At 44.2% G+C, this 26982-nt stretch overlaps 1 protein-coding gene across 11 annotated transcripts in view; it reads right to left on the reverse strand.

Annotated features, from left to right (window-relative positions):
• Nucleotides 1–26982, reverse strand: part of LOC1277221 (semaphorin-2A) — a 290131-nt gene that overhangs the window by 117551 nt on the left and 145598 nt on the right. For all 11 annotated transcript variants that reach the window (XM_061650737.1, XM_061650726.1, XM_061650730.1 and 8 more), the window contains one exon: nucleotides 20963–21050. In XM_061650737.1, coding sequence (XP_061506721.1) covers nucleotides 20963–21050 — 88 coding nt within the window. The remainder of the gene's footprint in view (nucleotides 1–20962; nucleotides 21051–26982) is intronic.

The raw sequence follows: 26982 nt of genomic DNA on the forward strand, positions 1-26982 counted from the left end.
CCCACCAAGGGGCGGGACAAAAATATGGGCAGAGGAATTCAATAGAGCAATTATAATTTCATGGTTTGATTAAGGTGGCTGGTGCTTGGGATAATTATTGAACTACCACAGCCGCACACATCCTCATCCGTCCGATTATGGCGAATATGTTCGGGAGCGAGGTACGGGCCCGTGTAAAATACCCATAAAGCCACAATCGTGTTTGTATGTACTTGTTTATGTGTGTGTGTGTTGTAGTGTATGTGGCGTGAATGAATGAAGGTGCCGAAGCGGGAAATAGATTGGCCTCCTACGTACACAATGGTCCCATTTTACAGTTGTTTGCAGCGTGCAAAATCTTTTGTTCTGTTTTCCCCATCGAAACCTACCACCGGAAGGTTTTATGCCGTAGAAGCAGATTTTCAGCAACTTTTGTGTGTTTTTCTTCTTCGGTTTTATATTGTAAACAAACTTTAATCACGACAGAAGTAAAATAAATGCCCAAAATGTTTGTAATATTAACGCAATCTGTTCCCACTCATACTCCGTCCAATGTTCATGTAGCTTTTCTTAATTTGCGTAAATTGACAAACTTTTATTTATGTTTTTTTGCTTGTTTCCTTGTAAGCCCAAGACTAAAGGTTAAAGGAAAGGAACCGAGCAAAAGTAAAAGTAAACGAAGCCCAATCCAACAACAAATGCAAACACACGGGGAGATGATCGGAGGCACGGGCTAAAGGGATAATAAATTATTTGTTTACTTTTGCGATCCTTTCCAAAGAAAGGGGAATCATCTTCTCTACAATACAGCTAATGCATGAGACCCAGAAGACAGAGAGTTTTCCTTTTTTCCATTTCCTTCCCTTTGCGAGATTCTTAACAGGAGGGAAAACACAAAAGCAACCGAGAAGTGTGCACAAGGAACAGTTTCCCCAAACACGAACCCGGCTCGAACGAGTTTGGTGTGGTGTGTGGTTAAACTTCTTGACGGTTCGTGACATTACGCCACCAACCAACCGACCGTGCCGGGCCACTCACACACGGGGCGGGCAGAAAAGCGTGCTCATAGTTTCCCCACATTTCTTTGACTGCTGCTGTTGCTGCAAGGGATTATTTATTACACCGTAATGCGCATCGCCCCGGCCAACTTGTATGCACACCAACACCACATCCAGCCACATCCAGCACTGACTTCCGGGACGGAAAATCTCGAGTGCACTAATGAACGGGTAAACTTGATTATGGTTACACGCACACAGACACACAGACAGCGACAACAAGTGGAAGTCCATGGGGTGTGGGTGAATTTGTGCTCTTGCCGACATCTTCTTCCCGGAAAGAGACACACATCAGGATCGGGATGAAGATGGAACGATGGGAAAACTAATTGATTAACGATTATTGGAGGTTAGGGGACAAAAGGGCATGGACAGAAAACACAGGGCAAAAGGGTGGTCAATGCAGACCACAATTAAACGAAACCTGCACGGCTGCATATCGCAAAAGAAGAAAAGACTTTGGAGTGTGCCCTTGCTCAAGGGAATCTTTTCTACAAAAGAGGAGAGTTGTAAAGAGGAGGGAAAGCGTTTATTTTCATGGACAGTGCCCACCATCACCTGAAGCGTGTCTTATTAAGCGCTCACCTTAGTTTCACTCAAGCACAGCCGGTTCTCTGTTGCTGCCATGAAAGGTGTGTTTTAATCCGATATCCAAAGTTCGCCCTAGACCCGTAACAAGACTTACGGAGAGCCGCAAATGGTTGCCTCCCCCTCGAAGATCCAACCGATTCGTCAAGGATGCTGTCGGGGAGGTGTTGTACTACCCTCTACTACGAACTCCGTTTGCAGTAAGAGAGCATGTTCTTCCTGGGAAGTCCAGCAAAAACGAGACGATAGCGGTGGTGGGGCCTGACCAAGTTGAGTGGAAGCGCAAATAATTGCGTTTATGAATCTCTACGGGGTCATATATTTCGGTATCCTCTTTCAGGCGCCACCCCGCTGACACCACCTCGTGCACCTCGAGATGGAGCCACTCGCCCGGCACGCATGCAGCACAGGGCGGTTCGCTCGGCCGGTTATCCTTCCGGTGCGTCCCTGGACCGACAAACATCGAAACCCTTTCACGGCACCGCTTGTCGAGGTGAAACCGGACGTGGCTCGCAACGCAACTTCATGTCCTGGTGATGTGCGCTGGAGGTTAATTTTTCATGGTGCTTGCTTCAGCGAGCAAATAACCACCTACGGGAAGAAGCCTGGATTCAGCCGTCCCCACCAACGGGGCATCATGCAATGAGCATGTACGGTAAAGGTTTATTCTCGTAGTAGCTTTTTTTCATTCTCTTCTTCACGCCCATGGGTCAGTAAAACTGCCCAGGTTCGTTCGAAACCACGTGAGCACACATACACGACAGCAGGATGAGGATCCTTCGCTTTCGCAGGCCCCAGTCTTACGGACGCCATCATCATGCTCAGGTAAATCGATGTTTAACCTGACATAATATCGTACATACTTTACCTGCATGCAGACCCCGTCCGGGAGGGAGTGCACGAGCAAAATGGGAGTCTTAGTTGGTGTAGCGTGAAAAAATACACTCCCCTCCTGGCTACCCTTCACCAGAGCCTTGGCCCTTGCTGGGCGGATGGTTGGGTTTTCCTCCCACTGTTTAGGCCCTAAGCTCGTTAGTTTATATTTTATTCAGCCCGACTATTTGTTTCCCATATTTTATTCAAACTTTACGGCCGGCGCAGCTTAACTGGGCAACACCTTACCACCTTTTTTGTAGTGGTATGGGAGGAGTAGGTCTTGCGGGTAAGGTTTGAAGAAAATTGAAACGATTCCCCAGCGTGATCCTTCACTGGTGGGAGTTGTTGTTTTCTGCCGACCATGGGATTACATGCAATAGCGTCTTTCGTCAATTCAAAGAGGTAGATGTTGGTTAGTTATATTACGGTAACTATCCGTGTGTTTAGCACAACATCTACAGCCACCACCATCATTTTAAGGCGCAAGACTTTAATCTTTTCGGCTATATTTGATAATACAAATTAATGAAATAAATATTGATAACAAGAGCCCAAGATGTCTAGAAAAATGTGTAATTTTTAAGACACTTTTGATATACTTTACATGCATAACAACACAACATCCTCACCGGTGATAACATAAAACAAGTATTAACACAAAACTTGTAAACTTTGTAAACTGCTGCCGTTTCAGAGTGAAGTGATAGTAGCAGAGTTAACAAATTAAAGTCAAATCCCTTTCCTTCATTTTACCACAGCGACTTGGAGCGCCACCTGAACGCGAAAAGCTGCTTTCCCTTTCAATGGATCAAATAGTGAAAGAGGGCACAGCGCAGAGAACAAAAAAAGAAGCAAACCATCCTTCTCGCGAATGATAATAAAAAATAGGATTACTTTTTATCGTGAACCCTTGGTCACTTGGTGGGAGGGGGGGTCGACGGATCGAAAAGTGTCGTTCATCTTCTGTAGAAAATTTTGTTGGGCGCCACTAAGCGTACCAGTTTTCTTTCTTTTTGTTTTGCCTCCCTGCTACAGTTGATGTCACACCATCTTTCAGCTGCGAAGAAAGTGACAGAACATGAATATCCTCTTCACGTTGACTGCTTTTATCCAATTTTTCAGCGTTCATCGCTCGCCCACCGGGAAGAAAAGAAGCATCACTTTTCCGGGCTACGCGAAGAAGGCAACCATCATCAACGGGAAGCTTTTTTTTCGTTACGCATTTTCTACCACCTGCGCCAATGGTGCGCGCGGCGGCGGCTGCATCCGACCGGCTTGGCCTGCTTTTGCCCATTTTGTGTGCAGGAAGGAAAATTTGTCATAAATTTCAATTAAAATTTTTCGCCCTCTGCCAAGTGTGCGCGCTGGTGGTGTTTGCCTTCTTGCTCGTGTTGGGTTTTTCATACTCTCTCGGCTATTCCTTCCTGTCACACCGGTGTGCCTTTTAAGGCACGATCCATTTTTTTCCCGCCACACTTATCCTCACTTATCTCCCGAGTGTGCATGATGGCGCGCAGGGTGCAATGAGACGGGCACGTGAGGAGGGAAAAGTTCAGTAAACTAAGATAAGGGCAAAATTAAGCGTGAAAAATGTCCGCAACTTTTGAAAATGAATAGAAGCTAAATGGTGTACTGATTCGCGCGAGACAAATTAGTTAAAGCTGGGCGTAATTGCGGATGAAAGCGTTTTTCGCGCGTAAGGTGTAGCAGCCGGCAATGAGCATGGTTTGCTTCCTGTTATTAACTTCCGAGTGTGGTGTTTATTTTTTGGAAATTTTCCTGACCAAAAAGTCGCTCTCTCTCACTAGTGCTCCCTCGTTCCCTCACTGACAGGCTTAATTTTGATTTATTATAAAGAGAACGAAACAAACTCAACTCAACATTGAAACACATCGGAATGTATATGATATCGGTGTGCAGAGGGGCAAAGTTTGATTTTGAAAAGGCAATCGTAATGGAAAACATGAAATAAATATCTATTTATGCCGCTGTAATTGAATGAGTGCACTTCCGATGGTGCGGTAGGCTGTGTTTTCACTGGGGATTTCTTTGCTTCCCACTGCTAGGAAGAATAGTATTTTTCTCTGGAGGTTTGGATTATATTTCAATTTTCGATTTGCTTTCCCCATCGACATTATTCACAAACTATACAATCACAATTTATCACACATAAATATGTAATATCGGCAGCAGCGTTGCGTAAAAGGGTGCAGCGTTTTTAGCAAAGGGGTCATACGGCAAAGATATACGGTAGCGAAATAAAAAATTGCCCTTCAATTTTGTTCTACGGTAACTTCCGCTTTCAGTGTATCAGCCACGAGGGAATTGAGCCAAAAATAAGAAAACAAAACAAAAACGAGAGCAAACACTGCGCATCTAGAATGGTTCCTGAAGCGCAATGGATTAATGTGACCTTTGGGATTTCATTTCTGGTGCAAGCAATTTCATTTTAATGGGTTATAGCTGATGCCATTTTTCACAATAATATCAAAATGTGAAACAGAATAAAAACAAGGATCAAAAGGAAAAATTCTTCAAAAGAAGAATTTTCGAGAAGAAGTTTCTTGATTAGAAAAACTAAACAATGAAAATTTGTTAGTTTTAAATAACTTACAAATGCTGACTCAGTAATTAAACAAGTTCAATGTTTATCCGTTACCAAAGATAAGTAGGATATTATATTGAAGATAAAAGAACAACAACCTGCGTTTAGTAAATTACCAAACACAGAGGTTGTCATTTGGTTTGAGTTTAATACAAGAGCCATTTTGACACAACTCTATTTCTTACAGGGCAGGTTTTGTGTAATTTTGAAGTATTTTATTGATTTAAAGTCAAACATTTTATACGTTTTCCCACATTCCCGTCCACAGCAAAGCAATCCCCATAATCTCACGACTACCATCACCAGAAAGCCCCTTCCCTATCCTCCCCACCCTCCGTTGCCTTTTGTCGCTGTCGTAAAGCGTCGTCGTAATCGTTTTTCTCCGTAATTGAGTTTTCCAAAAATCGTAAACCATCTACGAGGCGCGCAACAGCCGCTGCCAACATTCGGACACTTCACCCTTAGCGCACCAGGGATAATTGAGCGCCGGACGGCTTTGACGGTGAGCTTGCAAAGGGGCACACCCCAGTGTATACCAGGGCGCTCTCGAACATCACGTTTCAATAAGTGGTTTATGGAGGTTCGTGGGCAATAACGTTGAGTGCGTTGAGAGTCCGTAATACAAGAGCAATACTGTCCGGAAGCGGAATGTCCAGCAATTCATTCCCGACCGCTCCTTGCAGCTAGCAGCAGACACACATCTACAAGCATAACCACCTTTATAAACCGAAGTTGAACTCAAATCTTAATTTTAACCTTACCAAGCCAACAGTTGGGTTTCTGGGGGACAGTATGTGTGTTTGTATTTTTAAACAGCATACACACCAAACTGTTCTTCTGAAGTAGTTCTGAAGCTGAACCGAAAACCCAACCATTCTAGGCTTCCAGCTTCCTCTGCAGGTCGTTCCCATGCTGTAGAGATTGGACTACTTGAGGTCTTTGTACATACACGGCATGCTTGGACAAAACGAAACCCAACGTTTATACAGTCCACATCAGCACACACATACCCGAATAGAAGAAGGTCCTCAAGTCCTTCGGCCTGGCTATTAATGGCCAGACGAATGTTGCTGCCAGTCGCTAGAGTTCCTTCGCACATCCTGAAGTGCAAAATTTATTTATTGTTTTGACGTGTATAATCCAATTTGAGGCAAATTTTAATTGAATCCCCCAGCACCCAGGATCGGTCAGTACGGCGGGACGCGGTCGTTGCGCACACCGAAGAGGTCAGAAGGGAAATTAAACCGTTTGGGTCCTCTCGCTTTACCTTTGCCATATAGCCACAAGTGGACGTCCAAACGGCGGAAATGGAACCTCAGAATCCTCAAGGTAAAAGGTCAGCCATCTAGCTGACGAAAGCGGGAAGGAATGATAGTGTTTTCCAGGATATGCACCAACGACCACTGTGTGTTCTCGCTTACACTGCAGCAGCAGTAGCAGCACCAGCAGCAGCAGCCCATATCTTCTCGCACGGAAGGCTCGGAGACTCGGAGAGTGGCGTCGGTGAAGACGGTGACTTTATGGTTCGTGAACAGGATTTATGGTACAACTTTAGCTATTTAGCAAATTCCAAACGATATCGGAACTCCATATTTGTACCCAAGGGTGCCCCCTTACTCTGGCTGCATGGTGTAGGCAAAGAGTCATGGCAGGAGAGCAGAAAGAGGGAAAGATTCTAAGCGGGGAGCGGTCCTCTAGCCGAGAAAAAGGGGTGTTTTTACGATACAAAATACGTACCGGCCAGTCATCAGAAAGTTTTAATTACTTCGTTTCCGGACACGGCGAGCCCTTGAGTGGGAAGCGATGCTAAAAGCAACTTGGGACACACCGGACCAGGCGGGGTAACCTTTGCAAGCTTTGATTTGTGAAGGCATAATATATATGTGTACAGGGCAAGCACAAACAGAGAATGAGAGAAGAAACCCATTTCCGGCTCTTGTCGGACAAAAGCGGATTTATAATCTGATGGCATTCCTGCGTAAAAAGGGACGATATGTAGAACGGACCCATAATGCCAATTAATAAGCTCGTCAAGGAAAATAAATCTTTGATGTAGAAGGGTACACACTACCACACTTTTCCTTTCGTTTGCATCGGATGTGCTGATAACGAGATGGTGTGAAGATGGTGTTAAGCTAGTTTTCGTCCGTAGAACAAAGCTTCGTTGGTGCTATCATCATAAAGAAACTATTGAATCATCAAGCTCACCTCCACTGATGGTGTTGGTTGGTGCAGAATAAATTCTTTCTTTCTCTTGCGCAATACGTTCTCTAGATCCGTTTCTTTCTTGTGATGTTGCTGCACTCAACCGAAAATGGACGAAAAAGTCACCCATGCGGAAATGCTCAATCACTTTCCATCTTGAAGTTTTACAAAGTGCCGTTCCCCGTTCTACATTGCTTTCACCCATCGCAACTCGTGGGATTTCGTTTGAAGGAGAAAAAAAGCGATCAAATGGACTAAACTTTTAAGACACATTTTAAATCCCACACAGTTGAGTTTTTTGTGTGAACATTTTCTTTTTGGTTACTGCTGCCGCTTCCTAAAGAAAGGGAATATGCTGTCGGTGAATTTCGGCCTTCGCTTTTCGGATGGATGTGTGGAGTTGAAATTGATAAAAATCGACTCTCAATTATGGACAGCAACAGCTGGCGAACACCGCTTAGTGTGGAAAGTGTGGGAGTGAATAATGGAAACCAAAGCCCAGCTGCCGAGAGTAGATTGAGGGTGGATGAAGGGTGAAGTTTTCCATCCCCGCTCGCGTTACCAAGATGCGCGTTATGGCGGAAGGAATGGTTATTGAAAATTGTAAAATTAGCATAAACCGAATTAGGCCACTCTAGACGACTTCGGCACGGCAGTCGTGCTCAATCAACGAAGAAAAGCGGGAATGTGTTACATTCGGTGGATTTACTTCGATCGATTCGCTGGAGCAGTGGTTTGCAAAGTATGTTTTCTTGGATACAGATTGTTTGAATTACTTAAAAGAGCATATTTGAAAATTTTGATACTTTTAAACGACGGATGTCTCATAAAACATCCTTTCAATTTAATGGATTCCAATCTAACAAACGAATCTTTTCGACTTTAATTTTAATTTTCACGTGACACCCCTGACACCTACCAAACAGAATATTGAAATCTCCCTAAATATCTCAAATACAAAACATCGCACCAATAAAATACTTAAGATAAAAGCATGAGCTCAAGTACTTTCTCCTTCTTAAAAGACACTCCAGATATTTTCTCCCACTGCACCAAGATACCTAGCACCTTCGATCCCAAACAACAAAAAGCCTCTTGCAAATCAAAACCCCCTGCCACAGTGAAAACAACACACCGACACAAGCAAATAGAAATCAAAGGCACAGAAAAGGGCGAGGGTTCGAGAGACGCGCGTTAAATGATTAAACCAAATCCACCAAAACAGCAAAAAATCGGTCCAAATACACACACCGCTGTTCAGCGCTATCTCGGACGCACAAAAGCGGCAACACAATTGAACCAGGCACAAAAACGCCGGTGCCCACAGCAGCAACCACTGCGATGGTGATGGCCAACCTCGTTAACAGCCAAATAAAACCATCAGAAGGGACATGGATGCGGACGAAACGGTAAAACGACCAGGCCATCTCTTGGTGGTACCCCGCAGGAGCAGAGGCAGCAAAAAGATTGAGTACCATTGATAAGGAGCAGTAGCGAGGGCGAGAGAGAGAGCAGAGGCTACAGGCTTGTGTGTTGTACTGTAAATCCTGCTCGTCCTGATTCTATCTTGAAGCATCACGAAAATCCCACACGGGACAGCCGCTTGTGTCCTCCAAGGGTGGCGCACCGAAAGGGAAATAGGTGCTTGTGATCATTTAATCCGTTTAAGCACTCTTTTATTCTTCCGTTTGTGTGTATGTGTGGGGTACTTTTTTGGTTTGGTTCGTATGGTGTTCACTTCTGATGCATCTGTCTCTGTTGCATTAGTAAACAAAAAAACATACAAGGATATCAACATTCGCTTACAAACTTACAAACACGGAAAGATTCCATTTGGCTTACAGCACCACCCTCGTGCCGTGTGAAAGCGCGATGAGATCCTTATCCTAGCGCAAAACAAAAACCCAGAAAGTTCAACAACACATCAATGATCTACTTCTTCCCCTAGAGTTTGAGGGGTTTTTTTTATATTTGGGCACGGAAACCACCTCCCGCTGTCAAATTGAATCTGGTTGTCAAAGAATCAATGCAGCCGGTAAGTGATAGTGACAGGGTGCGTGCGGTGGGCTAACGGAAAATCCTGGGGACACATACAACTCGACAGACGCGAATGGACAACAATGAAGACAAATGGTCTGATGAAGAAGGTAACATAAATGTCTAAATCGATCAGTAAACAATCAGCGTTTTTGTGTGCCTTTTGATTGAAAGATTGAGAAGTAATTTTGTTATATTTTTATCAGCAAAAAGTACTTAAAGGTGAATTATGTAAAATATAATAAAAAAATTGTTATATTGTAAGTTATAATATCAAATATGAAATCTTTACTCTGATCAAGAGAAACAATACAAGTTTAAAATCATCTTGAAAATGTGTACAAACCAGTTCAAGACGCGAAGATAAATTACTGCGCAACAAATGAGCAAAGAAAAACGAGGTGTAAATGGAAAACGAACCTGTGGTGCATTTATGCAAACAATTAACAGCTGCCTTTTTCACTGCTGCTACAACCAGCAGCAGCGAATTGATTGCTGCATAATTACTTCTTCTGCTCCGCTCGATCTGCCCTTTCGTTCACTTTAACAAGATAAACCTTAATCTCTTGTAAAACTGTAAAGCTTGTCCAGGAAATGAATTTTGCTGAATGCTGCAGCGCTTGCCCCTTACTCCAATCTTGCAGCGCAAACGAACGCAGCGAACGTCTTAGAAACAGCCAAAGCGCCATCTAAAACCATTGTCAAAGGAAAGATTTCATTAACAGACCCCTTCTCCCCGGGCCCAAGACTCTGTTATCCTTTCGAAACAAATGACACTCTTAAACGGTTTCTCGTTTTGTAGAGGGAGCGGTAACGGAAGCGTATGCTACAATGGAGCAGAGGAAATTTAGATAGAATTGAGCAGCAGCAACAACGTCACCAAATGTCTGTCTCGTTGCAGGAAGAAAATCAACATTGTCTGCAGTAAAGCAAACGTCCATTTCCTTCAAATGACTGTGGCGCAGGTGAACCCACCAGGCAGGGCAGGGAAATGGGCTTCGTGGACGCCCCTTCCCCAGCAGCACCATTTAAAGCTCCACGTCTTATCCCTGCCGTTTACGGTGCTTCTGCTCCACCATTCTACACATTAAAGACATTTCCCTGGCAGTTAAAACAGGGAGAAGGCGTTAAAAACCAGGAAGAAGAAAGGATTCTTCCCAGTGCCCGTTTCTCACACTATCGGGGCAGTTTTTCTTTCTTCATCCAGCCCGTTTTCTAGCGCATGACTGAAACGTATTGGGGCGGGAAAGGGGGAGAAACGATTTGTATTCATTAGGTGGAAAGTGCCGTTCCTTCGCTCGGGAGGACGCTTCGGGGAAACGGTACGCAGAAGATTAGGAAAATTTGCCCGAGAATATTTACACACCCTCGAAAAAGGCGGGACGTTTTAAGTGGGATTTGGAAGGAACTGGACGATACTTTCCCTCTGTCTCTTCTTTTTCTCTCCCTCTCTGACAGGATGTTGTACAAGTGTGTGGTTTCACACGTTTGTTTCCGTCGGTTTGCCATTCCGTATATCTACAGAATCCTTTCCCAGCAGGCAGCCAAGAGCTGTAGCGTTATCCCATCTACAACCAGTTCGATTTCCATTCTCCACATGATTCTTTACTGCCAGCCACAAAGCAGCAAAAAAAAGGGGTGCGAATAAATACATGCGCACATGTACGGTGGGAAAGCAGCGGAAAATTGATTTGCCTTTTGTGTAAGTTTAGATACTTCCAATCCTGTCGCTGTTGCTTCCGGAAAAGAACGACACATACACTTACGAAGATATTTTCCACCATGCTGCGTGCGGTAGGAATATTTTATCGAATCGTTACACGGCCGGCTTTTGCAACCCTTTACGCGGAACATAGCAAGGACCTCTGCTTCCGTACTTTACCCACACACACACACACATACACAAAGGGAAGGAAATTTCATCCCTTATCATGCGTTATGGTCTATCTACCTCTCTGTGCTGTGCATGAGAGCGATGAATCACTAAAGCTTTTTCATCCGCTTGGTACGCATTCATGCGCGTATACTCATACACACGCAGCTTCACGTGTCGGAAACATAACCCTTTGCCCGACGTTATTCACGCTTTAACGCAGTTCTTACCATAACAAACCAATAACAGAGGATTTCAATGGGCGTTGGGGGCAGCACAATATCCCTTTAATGTTCCCTCTTACCTCCTCCTTCCAACGCAATGCTTTCGGTGGGGTTCAAGGCAGGGCGTGCGTTCGTTTTTATTCACAACAAATAGGTGTCATCCATCGAGATCGTATCCTTTTCCTCCTCTTTTTTCCATTATCCCAGCCAGCAGACTCATCCTTTGCACTTCTTATTTTATCATTGGGGTTTCGTTTTTGAAAAACCCCCTGAGTCAATGGTTTACAGGCGTTTTTTCCTCCGTGTGTGCAATACTCAGAATCGATAGAAGCGGAGGTTTTTTGGTCAAGGGAACATAATTTTCCGGTGGAGCAAACTCTCCACACCTCATCAGGGCAGGGATGGTGAAAAGGGGGTTTGAAATCGAACTTGCGCTGGAAGCTCCCAACTTTTGCCACCTCCGAGCACGATATCGAGAAGCGCCGATAAAAACGCACACCGGTCAAAATGGGCGATTTCCCACTTCCTCTCCATCATAACCAAAGCGGACCCCTATTTTGCTTGCGGCTTTTGCGACTTGTGCCCGCTAGGGCGAAGGGGGTTGATCCCTTGGCCGGGGTCCACAGTATGGTCCAGCAGCCGCCACCACGCACGGTTCGGAAAAAGGGTTGACCTTCGGGAAGCGCTTTATTGTTATTGCTTCACCCGAATGAACAATATGTTGATTAAAAGAGTTTTTACATACTGCCGCCCATATCATATCGTACCGGTTGAATGCATTACGGGTTCCTATCTTTCCCGGTCGCTTACCGCATTCGGCCCCCAATCGTGCCCGCGCCCACCTTTATCGACGAGGAAATAGTGTTGCAAAATACGATAAGCGCTGCCACGGAGGGAGGGAAAACCAATACTTCCTCTTTTGATAGCCCTTCATCGGAAGTTTGTCAATGGATGGACGGATGGATGGCGAACAAAGAAGAGAAGGTTATCGTATTGCTTTTTTCATCTGGTTGCCTGAAGCTTGAGAACCCGTTTTTTTGTTGGGAAAGGCAATAACATAACAGTTTAAGGTAAGGTCGTTTATTGAATCCAAATTAGACCATATCAATTTATTAAACTTCGTTTATGTTTATACCGTTTTTATTCTCTACTGACTAATATTCTGATGAATTTAATAAGAATCTTAAAGGAAAAAAACATATTGTTATATTCTTTACTACACTAGATGAATAAGTTTACGATAAACAATAGACAAAATAGAAAATAATGATGGAAAAACATACATGAAAGAATGTTTCATATAACGCTATTTTCTAACCCAAGCAACACAAAGCAAGACCAGATCTTAATTGGTAACATAATACACTTTTGGCGCAAGCCTGCCGCTGTGTAACATCACTGAAGGATAGCATCATATTGATTGATCCACTCGAACGTTATCTATCCTTCACGTTTCATCTTGCCGAAGCGAATCAGTCACGTGTCCTTCCTATAGCAGCCAAGAAGCGCGGGTTTCGACAATAAAGGAAGGGCATTTTTCAATCCACCGCCACCGCAGGCAGGGAAGCAGCGCGGTGGAAATGAATCAATCGGAAGGAATTTGATATTTTGGAAACCCCGGAAGGGTTGTTGCCGCGATGGCACGTCACTGTACGCGCTTATTTATCTTTAATGAGTGAGTGATGAATTTCACCGCCTCGTGGGAAGGAGGAGGCCTCTTGTCGCAGGTTCGCAGTTTAACGAAGGTAATTTTAATTATTTTGCTAAACAGCGACAGAAGGGGAAGAAGCAGATGTCTATCTATCTGCTTTAAAGCGAGGATGATAAGGATAGGAAACAGATCGATAAGACTTGAAAGCGTCTGGAAGGATTTTCCTATTTCTATTTAAATGAAGGAAAACAGCGATGAGGCCTTCAGCAAAACGACTTAAAGCATGTTTCTTATAAATTAGTATAAAAATGATTTACGGATAATAAATGAACATGTTAAATTATAAATCATTGGAATTATTATTTAATATTATGAGCTATGATGATTAAAAAAAAAACAAAAAAAAAGATGTCTTTTGACCTTTTCATAAAAAAGTTAGCAAGTATCTGTAACCCCCTTCAATGATTATAAACAAGATCATTACGTGCGTCCTGGCACACTTCCAAACTGTGTTCTCCAGTTTATTTCCCCGGCTGTCGCAAACACGATGCATCAAAGCGCGAACGGCGATACCCTTCCTTTTATGCTAGCTCATGATCAGGGGATACTTTACGAGGAGAAAACAATCACCCCCCAACGGTTCTAATGCACACGGACCCACCACACGCTGTCCGTCGTTCCAGCGGCGCATAAAAGCGCGCGACGAGTATGGTGACGCCATCCGGCAGTAAAACAAATCTTGAATCGTTGCTGAAGTTGCTGCTCCTTTTAAAACCGCTCGCTGGAGCCACGATGGATGGGTTCGAAGGGATGTCGGAACACACAGGACATCACATGGAAGCATGGCACTACAGCACACACACACACAGAGACTGCTGCCATAAGAACGGGGTAAGTGCAGTAAAATTAAATCACCATATTTTACAGTGCATCGGACACGCCTCACCGTGCGATCCGTCACTTAACCGTCGTGAGCGACCGTTTCGTGTGGAACGATCGTAATATAAACGCACCCCGACACACACACACACAGTGCGGAACTTTACACGACGCCAAGAGAAATGTTTGCACAAACCGCACAAACTGAAAGCTTTTTTTTTTAGCGGGAACGCTGGTAATGGCGGGGGTTGGTTCAATTATGATCGCACACGTTAGCGGGTGGTCTGTGTCTTTGCGTCTATCGTAAAATGGCCGGGCGCGGGAAATAAAATCCGACTGCCGACTGGATGGAAAGCATCTTACGAAGGGCGCTGGCGGGACTGAGCTCATTCATTCGAGATGGTTCAAAGTGTGTGTGTGTATATGTGTGCAAAAATAAACAACTGCTAGACGAGAATACCCACGACTGTTGGGAAAAGTGAACGAACCAGAGGGCCGTGCCAAGGGAAATGCAAACATCATCAAAAATCCATTGAAACTGCGCCAAACTCGCAGAGCGGAGGAGGTCGCGAATCGTAAACGAAGTGATCAAATCAAAACATGAGTTTGGCGAGCGAGAAATGCATTGTGATGGTAAATCGGATTTGCCAAAAGTTTACAGTAATGATGCATTCAAATGAGTTAATGAACAGAGAAAAGCAGGCGACAATATTGCATAAAATAGAAGCCAAATTACTAAACGCCAAACCATGAGCAATGGATACATTAATGTTATCAACATTGATTTCCAGCGGTTTAATTTTTTCCTTAAATAGTTTGAAGTTTCTGTCTCAAAATGCGTTTCCATGTTAAGCGAGCTAAGATATGATAAAATTTTCTGCAATATTGATGTCCATACAAGCCTTTCTTTTATCCCTTTAGTTCTGTTTATCAAATGAAGTTTAATTTACACTGAAAACTACAGGAAAAAATGCTTTCAGTACATCATACCCCAACCGCTACACACCATCAATCACGGAGGGAGGGAAATAAAAACGAAACCATAGGAAAAATTGCTTCCCTGACACCTTCTCTCGGCCTTTCCCGTTTGATTTTCACCTAAACGCTGTAAACTGTAACTTCGATAAAGCAAGCCATTTATCAAACGAGCCCGAGAGTCGACAACACACACGCGCGCGCCTTAGTGCAGCGCGACCCTATGCACTACACACACTTCCCTACATCCCCAAAGTGTGCGTACCGTGAGCTAACTGCTGTTTGTGATTGCCGCTCATTAGCGCTACGTTGGACTGCAATTAATCCACCGGTAACAACAATCTTGATACCGCACAATCAGCAAACAACAGCGCAATAGGACCACTAATTGTTGTGTATGTTTTTGCTGCGTTCCAACTATCCTGCGCAAAACAGAAGAAAAACAAGAAAAACCAAGCGATAAGGGGATTCCCGTTTTGGTTTGGTGGAGGAGTTGGGGAGAGAATGTTTGTCGTGCTCATGCACGCGGTTGGAACGGAAGAAAGGTTAGAAAATGTGTACAATTTTGTCGCACACTGGAATCGCACACGCTAACAATTCTACAGTGCCTAGTTTTGCCTGAGGTTTTTTTGTTTTGTTTTGCTCACACCCATTCTAGTCCAGGAACTTTGGGCTGGGAGTAAAATGAAACACATTTTGTTGCCGTGCACCAGAGCTTCGTTTACCGATGGATGCATGGATTGGTAAACTCTGGACACGGAAGCTCTGCAGCACAGCTAAATCGTTGGGTATTGTAGGGATGCGAAGTTTTTGCACAATTATTTCCACTACTCCATCCCCAAGGCCGATAGCAATCAACAGAGTGCAGTTTGTACACCACGTGTTTTCATACAAAAGCCTGTAGGTAGAGTTAAGATACAAGACGAAAATAAAACGAGATAGCTGTTCCGGCTCTTCACTAACAAGACTGCATTTGCCTTCACCGCAGAACGATTTGGACACGGTGTAATGTGAAGATATTTTCACTAAATCGACCCTTTTTTCCCGGGGATGGGATGGTTAGCGCCCGGCTAGCGTTCCCCAGGTGAACCGCACCAAAAGCGGGCTCAATTTTTAACCAGTTTCTTACCATTTTCTAACAACACGTGCCAGCCACAGCCCAACAGGAACGTGTGCGGTGGTGTAATTAAAAATAAATTCAATTAGACTCACAATCCGAGTCAGGGGGGGAAAGGACATAGCCCGCGTGGTGCGGGTCGCAGGAGCGGGCAGACGCTGTTTCCCTGCACGCAGTAACCGTGGCGTGACGGAACCATACCGTGGCAACGACGACGCTGGCAACTTCAAAGGCCGGATAGCAGGGAACGCACGCGACCGGAATTTCAACAATCCCTGACGGACACAGACAGGCACGTCCTCCTAGGTTGCCTCGTTTCGTCGTGCGCGTGTGTGATGTAAACACACACGTACACACGTTACGTTGCGGGACGACATTCAAACACACATGTGAAGCCACTAGGCCAGCACGGGGGAAAAGGGGCAAGGGGAAAATTGAGTTTTTCTTCTAATTTTCACTTAAACTCGTGCAATCCCTTACACGAAGAGTGCTGAGGGGCAGGCTTAATCCCCACAAATGGTTTTGTTGCGGAATGGAATGACCATCAACCAGCGTAACGGAAATGGTGAACGTTTTCCTGTGTGAATCACCATGGGGAACAACCAAGGTGTAAGGTTAGGGCACCCAACACTACCTCCAACCGATGCCAGGGTTCGTGCAAAGACAGAGGTGAGGACCGAGCTCAGGCACGTGGCAGCTTGGTTCTCTGGTTTATTTGCAACGGAAAGGGGGTACATCCTAAGTGTCGCCAACACTCAATAAGTTGATGAATGTCCATGAAAAGCGCTTTATTTGATGTAATGCGCGAAGAATGGCGAAAAGGTTTCATTACCTTTTATTTATTCACAAAAGGATGGTAAAATAATTTTGAAGCCAGGTTTAAGATGTTAATTAATTGAAGGTTGTACTTTGAGTTGGATCAGCTGCAATCTTTTCAGTAGTTGGAAGGAACCATTTCAGAAACATCCACTAAATATTCAATATGGCTCTTTTCCTGGAGATGACTTAAGAACTAGTACGTTTTAAATGTGTTTTGTATTCTCCTAAATGTTGTTGTTGAATGTATTTTAACGAACACGTCATAAAAGGTATCAAAAAAGCATTGCAAAAAAGCAAATGATAACCTTTCAGGTCTTAGCGGTATACTTTAAGGTTCAATGTTGAACCGCCGACTTTAAAAGTAACTATTGTCAATAGAGGACATTTTATCTAGAAATTGTGGGTGCAAGGATTTTACGCACACTTGAAATTGAACTCATGGACAATACGAAGGAATTTCTCTGTGAGGCAATCTTATGTTAACAAACCCATTTGTGCTGCATTTTGAGCAAAGCCATCGTTCTCCAACTTTTATTCTGATATCAGTCCTGATCCTAGATCACATAGATAGTAGTTCTAGTCCTTGTTAAGATTTCCTATGATATTTTCTCTATTTATTTTGATTTGTTCTTGTCTTTTTTCCTTATATTTGTCCCTTTCCAGAATTAGCTTAACTTTTATTCAAAGAACACATAATAAAGTAGACATCAAGATAGCGAAAGTTCCGTGAGATATTTTCTACATACTGTTACGACGCAGTTAAGTACTGAAAAGTATTTAAAAATTGACAAATATTTTCAGTAAAACAGATATTTCTGAATTTTTGTAATGTCCGAGGCATCATTAAAAAAAATAAAATGTATGTGGTATTGATTAATTAACAATAATCGTGTGATTTAACACAAAGCATCAAAGAACTAATTTCTTACAATAGAATAAAAATATCTTGCTCATCTCCACACTAACAGCAATTTAGCGGCATACACACACAAACCCGTATTGAAAAATTCACGAAGCAATGAGTGTCAAATGTTTGTTGCAAACGGAACGATCCTTCCAAGCAAGAGGCAACTTTTGCATTCAAAAACTAGTGCCGAGAAATTATAGCCTTTTCTTTGTTCCCCCATCATTGCGGAGGAGAAAAGCAACAGAGGAAAAAAGAAAAGAAAACAGGAACCTCACCCACTTGAACAGATGCAATTTCACGACGTCCTTGTACCGTTGTGCACCTCGTTTCTCCCTTTCTTCCGTCACGGCTCATATACTACATTAACTTAACTAACAAAACTTTCTCGTTGGCGGCGGCCGGATTGTACCTCCCGCACACACACACACACACACACAGAAAAAAGATGCTCGAGTGACGTTTTAGTGAGCATATTTTTTTAAGCATCACTTCCATCCCCATTCCCCGTTCAAAATCAGAATGTCGCACAGCATTCGGAGTGCGTGTTATGGCAGTGTCAGTTTTGAACGAATGTATACACGGGGTGGGTAACGGGGAGAGGGAAGTTACCTTTTTGCGATAGTTCTTCGCCAACGAAAAGAAGGCTCTCGGATGAAATTGCTCACTTTCGCGTCGGGGGAGCATTCATTTCGTAATATAATTATGGTTGAATAAAATTATTAATGAGACTTCGCTTTGTTTTTTTTTCGGTTGCGACGTCGACTTCCACCAAAGCAGCACAACCAAGACGCGCCTTTAGCGATTGCAGCAGTGCCGTTGTAAAATTGAGCGCAAAGTTTTCTTGGGCCAAACTTTACCACCTCGCCCGGGCGCCGCTGCGGTGCAGTTTAATAGTGAAGCGAACCGTTTGGTAAAAGTTGTCGCTCGCTTTTGCACAGTGGGCACGCGGAAAGGGGAAATGATGATACCGAAGGCGAAAACTGTCAGACGCGAAGATTTCCGCTTCCTCCCAATTGCTTGTCATTGCTCTTGCCCGAAACAACGGTGGAAAATTGCACACCAGACACATTCGGGAGGGAGGATTCGCGGTCCGTGTCACAGCGACAAATCGAAACGTGTCGAAGAAGTGAAGCAAACGGATTTAAAGTGATAAAAACCACCCCACCATGCCCCATTCAGCAACCAACAACGGCGGTGGCAATAGAAGTGGATGAAGATGGACGCGCATCGCAGGGGGCGAAAACGCCGACGCTGAAAGAATACCAAATCTGATGAATAATGAGTTGTTTCACACGGCGCGAGAGAATAGTTGAAAATTAACGGATTTTATTATGCGGCAGTGAAAGTACAACCCACCCTCTGCCCAGGAGTAGTGTCGCTCGCGTGGATTTCTTGTCGAAAAGTTTGAAGAGGCAATGTAATCTCAACCTCTTCTGTCACGCCTGGATTTAGATTACTTAAATTGTTTACTTAATTTAATAACTATACAACGTTTATTTTGCTCGCCAACACAGAAAATCACGTCGCAGGGTCTTTGTATCTTGATTAAATCGAAAGAGTTTCTTTATCGTAGCCTAACACGGTTAGAAAAAAGGGGGAAAGCTAATGCTTCCTCCACTAATGGTCACTTTTTTTCTGTTTGACTCTGCGATTCAGTATGGCGTAGAAAAAAAACACCAACGCCTCTAAAATATCAATCTAAACGACCGGAAGAGGAGAGGATGCAAAAACCCGCACAGGCGGCGGCAAGAAAAACTTGCCCGGCTATGACCGGCACTCTGGCCGTGCGATAGAAGGGAAAATCTTTTTCAATTTATGAATGTTTAATTTCGTTGCCGAAGCGTTTTGATATTCCACTATCGTTTGGTAGACTTCCCGCTTTTCTGTTTTTTGTTTGGGTTGTTGCTGGCTTTTCCAACTTTTCCTCTTTGCTCCATCGTAATCGCCCACGGAGCAAAAACCATCATCTGCGGGCCAAATTGATAAGGATGAAGTGATGCAGCAGCAGGATCAGATGCAAAAAAGTGGTTCTTTGAAAGCAAAGTTTGTGTGTGTGATTTTTTGCGGTGCTACAATCGCCACGCTCCTTCACTTCTTCGCTCTATTAAAATTACTCTACACTTTAGCCGCATAATGGAAACACCCCTTGCCACCCCCCCCCCCCCCCCCGGCAATCACTCGGGCCAGGGGAAAATCATCGCAAAGATACACACTGCAGCAAATCGCGTACCGCAACACCACACTATGACACTACGATAGCATTCGCGCCGCGCTCGTGTGTTTGATCTCCGGTAAAGTGTCACCACCGGTACGCTCAAGGAAGTTTTGGAGCAGCAACAAGAAGACGAACAAGCAAAAAAAAAATCGAACTCACCCGAGCATAGCTTTTACGACATCGATAAAGAAGAAAAGCGCGCGCGCGCAAGCAGAGAACGAAGAGAAAGAAAAAAAAAACAGCCCACGTGACGCTACGGTGAAAATCTAATTTACATTAAGATGTACTTACAGCTTTTGTGCAGTCGGGCGATTTTTTTTTTACTAGCGGCACACTGTCGTTTTTGCTTGATCTTTTCAAGGTGTGATATTTTTTTTTTGTACGTTAAAAATGACGATAATGCGGAGGCACGAGAATTTTTGCGCACGACAGGAAATAATGCTTTTTTGTGCTGTTTATTTTTGCGTTTACCTTCCAGTTTGTATCACCTTTAGAAAAAAAAAAATGGCGTGGTGTAGGAAGGTAAAGTAAATTACAGCACGTAACAACTAATCTAGAATCGAAACGCAAACCAAGCGTATCGGTTACATTTGAAAACGTTTTCCGACGAGACGGGCAGGATCGCTTTGTATTGTTTTTTATAGAAAAATATTTGTAAATGTTTCTAGTCTTGAATTCCTTTCCGATACTTTGAAAATGTACAGAACAAGTGACGAAGGTTTGAATTTTTCTATTGCGTTTCAAGAATATATAAAAAAGGCACGTAAAAGCCGTGGTGGAATCAACTAATTTGCATTTGTGCGTTACGACTTGGTCCATAGAGTATCAATACACATAATTGCTGCGTCTAAGGACTAGGCATACAAAATGCGTAGCATACATCCTCAAAAATGTAATATGCCAAGGAAATAGACCTTATTAACTGTATTATTGTATTTAATCTGTACTACTTACATAGCACCAACGTAGAGAGTGTCTCGTTCCTCATCCAGGTAAAACGTTCTGTAGTAGAACTTCCCGCACTGGAACTCTCGGACATGATCTAGAATAAAGAAGAAGGTAGACATTAATTATTTTATTTACTTAAAAAACGCAATAAATTAATAAAAATATATAGCTTAAATAAAATCTTATACTCAGAAAATACGCTATAGCTTATCTTCCTCGCTGAAGAAATAATTCGATTTACTTTATGTGCGCCCACAGACTCATAAAACCGTACGGAGTTAATTAAATCCAAGCGGCTACCTTGGCTCATTTTTTTTTGCCCAAAATTAATGTGTTTATTTTTATCAAACCTGTCCCGCCGGCGCCTATGAACGGCTGACTGGATTCATTAATAATTAATGCAATCGATTTCCGAACAGTTTCTTATGTATATCGCATCAAGCAACACATCTTTTCCACAATGACTTTCCGCGTTAAATAAGGCACATGCCGAAGAGGAGAGACCTAGAGCACCTGTAACGGGAGGATAAGTTGTGGATAAGGGTGAAAGAAATCTAACGCGTGGAAAACGACACCATTTATCCATTACTGCCCTCGCACCGGCTTCTTCACACAGCAAATGAAGACCCCCAATCAGGCTGCGGGGCGTCGTATCCTCAGGACGTCTGTCTACTCGCTGCAACACCTACTTATATATTTGCCGCATATCACTGGCATCGGTGTCTCTTCTCTTTGTATCGGCGTTGGTAGACCGGTAGGATGGTCCCTTTGTCCATCTCAAACGTAGCGCCCAAGACTGCCGTGCAAAGCAGCGCAGCTCATTTAATATGCATTAAATTCAATAAAGAAATCCATTACAGAAAACACTTCCCGGCGATCGGAAAGGGAAGAATGCTTTAGGACACAGCAGTCATCACAACACAGACCTGGACTGGGGCCAGACGATTTCTTTCGTTCGCTTGTGAAGCATTGTGCAGACTACCACCACCGGCAAAAGCCGGCGTGAAGTGAACGCAGCCAAATGAAGAAATCACATTACGTTATTGACGCATCGAGGGAAAAATCTTGCCTCACACACAGCAACAGGGGACACACACTCACACACAACGCAATGCTCGGTCGAAATCTTCCGGGACCGAAACATTGCGAGCGTGTTTTGGGTGTGTTATCTAATGGTCCCACAAAACGGGTCACTACTACTATCAGTGGTCAGGCTGGCCACGCAACGGTCGGAACGGTAATGCTACACATGGGAGCCGACGACTACCGACCGCTATTGCAGTCATTTTCGACCAAATATTGCCCCCGAATCGAATACCCAAAGCACAGCAGCAATTGAGTGGGTTGGTTTTGGCCTTTTAAGCGACCAGTCCCTTTGCAATTCCCTTCGGTGAAACTAATAACGCATGGGGTACACACATACACACACACGTAACAACAACACGTTGCTATTGACCATGTTTCGATCTCGATGTCGGCTTTGGCAAGGGATGATGTGGCAGTGGAAAAAGGACTTTTGTTTCCGAGAACGAACTTTTGCCGCGTTTGAACGTGCACGGGAAAGGGCAATAGTGGGAGAAATTCGCCGAAGCAGAACTATACAGAGACACACACAAACACACACATTGCCAGCATGATTGGGAACCCGTCATCTGGGAATTGTCTTATATTGGATTTCGATTCCAATCGGTACCGGTGGTTATGGGAGATGCGCATCTCCACACACTCTACGGGGCATGATAACAGCATGTTCCGGCTGGAAGACTTCTTGCAGCCGGAACATCTTCCACAGGAAAACTACAATGGACAGCCGTGTCCATCTGTATTCAGTGTGTGTGTGTGTGAGAGAGAGATGGAGAGCTATAGAGAAAGTATGGAAACCATGTGCACAAGACAGACTTCACCGAATACTGCCCGTCTAGACTGTGATTAAAGTGTGGTTATATGTACCTTCACGAGTGCTTTCAATATTGTATCCAAGCGAAACGAAGCGAAGACGATGCGGACTTCACCCAGCATCTTCACACATTTCCATGTGTGTTCGTTTACGTGGTAGCGCGCGGTGACACTCCGGTACGCGGACCAAAGAAGTGCAGCAGTAGCACCACTTCGACGGAGAGAGGAGCAAGTGTACCGCGCCTGGACGACACTAACCAGCAGCAGCACAAATCTTTCCAATCGAACTGGAAGCCCCGCTCGATTGGACGTGTAAACCAGCCGGCAGCCGGGGAAAACGGTTTATATCCACAGCTCCGGTTGACACATGAAGTGCTTGTGTAAGGACAGTTGCAGCTGAAGTTATCGAAACCGTAATCAACTGTAAACTGACTTCTTGCAACGATAGTATCTCCGGGTTCCGGGTGCCATTGAAAGGGTAGATTTCTTACTTTGCGAAAGGAGTCCGCCTGTAAGCCTGGACGTTTGCGGGAGTGCCCACCAGGGGAGAATGTTTGCAGCAAGAACTGTTTACGAACCAGAGGTTCGTTTACCGGCTCTCCGTCGAAGTCGTTTTTGAAGTATTTATTAAAGCGATTTGGAAAATGCCATCCACACTTTAAAGTCGATCGATTGGAGTGAATTAATGTGTGGGCAATGGTTTCGAACAATTACTCGACAAATAGTGCTGGAGTGCTAATTGATTGATGCCACATGTTCGCAAGCGAGCGAACCGATCCGTACCGTAAAACCCGCTCCCGCTCATTAAGCAACACTGATGATCTCTGGTTTGGGCTTTTGCTCTGGTGCTGCTGCTGCTGCTACCTCCGACAATGGTTATCACCATTCCACCCGGGGATGATAGTGAGCCGTCAGCAAATGCGTTCTGCTGCCCACCGAAGTGGAATAATTCGATTTAGTGGTTTGTCACACTATTTAAAGCATTTCAGCAGCCGTTGATGCCCGCGTCAGTTTAATATCCTTGTGTCGTGGGGTTGAGAGCATTCGGGTTAGACCTGGGTAAACGCACATTTTCTCCAGCATGAAGCGGCACTTTAATTGATTGCCCACAAACACCCCCGCCACACCGTCTTCTCCCCACCCACGGTTTGTGCTGTAATTTGGCACGCTCTTCAAGCACACTTTTCTTCTTGGGATTTTCCACGAAAGAAAAGTGTAATTTAACCCGTGGGTGCTTTATCTTGCGATGAGTAGCAGCAGTTGACGCACACCGACGCGTTCCATGAATGTGGAGGAGCGTGTTTTTTTGTGTTTGCTGTTGTTAGCAGTTACTTCTACTATTCGTCTTCCTCTCATTGAATCCTAATCAACACCGAGACGGGGCGCCGGCGGTTGAGGCAACTCAGCTCAACGACACCGACGACAAACGCCCCCGCCACAAAACGCATCGAAGTTCATTCCTTTGCCATCCGGGAGCCAGGGAGGGGGGGGGCGGTTGGTTGATAAATGAAGACAATTTATTAGCGGGGTCGGCCACAACCAGTCGCCTCGGGGCGCATCTCAAAGAGCGCGTCATTGCGCTGGTGAGATAAACCACTGGGAAAAGTTCGTGCCATATTCTTTAACAGTGCTGTAGCCTCAACCGGAAAAGGAGAGAGAGAGAGAGAAGGCTAGAAAAAGGCGAAGAGTTGAAGTAATGGGAGTGAAAAGTTTTCCAAACAAGCGCCACCAAGCAGAGCACGCTCGCCGGGCGATAGAAAACTGATTCCACACACACACACACACAGACCAGAACCGAGCCCAAGTCCAACTCCAACCGAGCCCGGGCAAAGAATAAACAGTCGTTTAGCAAATACTTCCGGGCTGTTTAACGACCGGACTTACCTTCTTATCGCGACACCGCATGACAAGTGCAATAAGCGCACCGAAGTACACAACATAGTTGCGAAAGCTGCCGGCTGGGCAGGGTGGGAAGATGGCAACAAAATTGTCAATTGTAAGAGAGTTTGTTGCAACAGCGCAGGCAAAGTTGTCATCCCGAGCTGGGTAAACGACCGAACATAATAAGCGTTCATTAATTATGTTGCTACGGCGGGCGGTACGAAGAACGGCGGAGGCGAATGGAACAGTGTCCGCTTGAATATCAAACCCATTTTACGAGCATTTTTAAGTGCCACTATTCTGTTGACTTCGGGTTGGTTTGGTTTAAATGATGATTTACATGGTGAAATTTAATAACTACCCAACGTCAACTGGTTATTAATCAGGATTAAACACACATGACACGATCATCTTGGATCTTGTTTGATAATGCTTGTTTTCATTTTATATGGCATATTAAGCAAAAGAAGTCAAAGGATCTTGAGAAAGTGCCACAAGTCAACATATACAGACAGTGTCAACCAGAACTACTAACATTTAATGTACTAAGTGTATCATTTGTTGCGAGTTACTTATGTGCTATACACGGTAACTGAACAGAAAAGTGACGCTGTATTCGTTTTAAATGTTACATACACTATAAATATTTATTCGAAACAACACGAAAAGTACAGTTGACAAAATTGCAAGGTTTATTGCAGATTTCTATGGTGATGGTGTTTAAGATATTATTTTAGAAATAGTCATATGTATGAAAAGAGACTGGAGATTTAGCTCCAGTACTACAACACTGAATTCCAGATGCAATATCCTGGGTCTTGCATTTTTCAAATATGCGTTTAGTAAAAATAAACGCATTCATCCTTAAACAAACACCGGTAAACTGAAAAGGAAATTGATTTGCATTTCAAACAAATGGTAGAAAAAAGGTAAAAGAAACAACAAAACCAATATACAAATGTACACACTATCAAGCGAAAGTTGGAACAAACACTGCATTTCCTATCATCTTGAGCGTTTTCCTATAATCGAAAAACAATTTTCTTTGCCTAGCACACAACCCAAAACCGCGGGATAAAAGGGTGCACAAACGTTGATCTCTAGCCGTGCCGAGCACCGTACCTCCAACAAACATCTGCAGCCAATCCAATTTTGGGAAAACGGAAAACTTTATGTACTTAGCCCTATGATCTCACTATACCCTGTACTACAGATGGTACACAAAATTCATCATCTCATGGAAGCCGCCCCCCTGGTCCCAAAGACCCCCTTCCAATGTGGATCGCGGCAAGAGCAAACATGCATCAATGCGAGGGAATTTAAAAAGATGCTAGCTTTTTCTAGCCATTTGTTTCTTTTTTTCGGAGGGCCGTGCTGCATAAAACATACACACTAGAACTAGTGGAAACCGGTAAGCGTTCCGAGCCTTCGATACAACGGCGTAGCCCTGTGGCACAGGTTCGCCAGGTATTGCTCAGGGTAGGAAGACGAAGAAGAAGAAGAAGAAGAAAAAGCTGTCTAAAAGTTACCATCAATTTTCAAACCAAGCGAAACGGAAGCGATAAAGTATCGAAGCGGCAACAGCAGCAGCATCATCATCATCATCATCGTTGGTGCATACTTTGAGAAGGCCTCTTCGATGAGTAGCGAACACATTCGCTGGCTGGGTAGGTAGAAGCTTCTCTTTTCGTTGTAAAACACACCACTCGCAACCTTCATCAGGTTGTGTGGAACGTTGCTGCGGCTGCCGCTGTAGAAGGAATGAAATGAGTACAAATTTCTTATCCATTCGGCAGGATGTTTGTCGAACGGATACGGGAAAGCTTTTCTTTCAGCCGCGTACGTGAACTGCCCACAACGATCCACTTTTTTGCGAGTAGCCGGGGGATGGGATGGTTTAGTCGGTCGGTGTGTGGTGTAAGAAAATTATCAAAGGCTTTTGCCTGCTTTTAACATCCAGTGAAAGCCGGTAGCATCGAGCAAACGCCGCTGTCGTGCGTGTCGTTTCTCGTGCGAGTAGTAGGGGGAAAAAGGGAGGATGAAACAACAACAACAAATATACTTGAAGCTTGTTCCGGCTTCTAGCGCGCGCTTACGACGAGATGCCTTTCGTCCGGCGGGCCTTTTGCCTCACGCACAGCTGAGCAGGTGATGAAATCCTGAGCAGAATATTGGAGTGGAAATTTACGGTAGATCGTCCTGCCGGTCATACGAATATTTCAAACATACTCAGCCAAGTGAAACCTCCC

Source organism: Anopheles gambiae, chromosome 2 (assembly GCF_943734735.2).
Source record: "Anopheles gambiae chromosome 2, idAnoGambNW_F1_1, whole genome shotgun sequence".
Classification (NCBI taxonomy): Eukaryota; Metazoa; Arthropoda; class Insecta; order Diptera; family Culicidae; genus Anopheles; species Anopheles gambiae.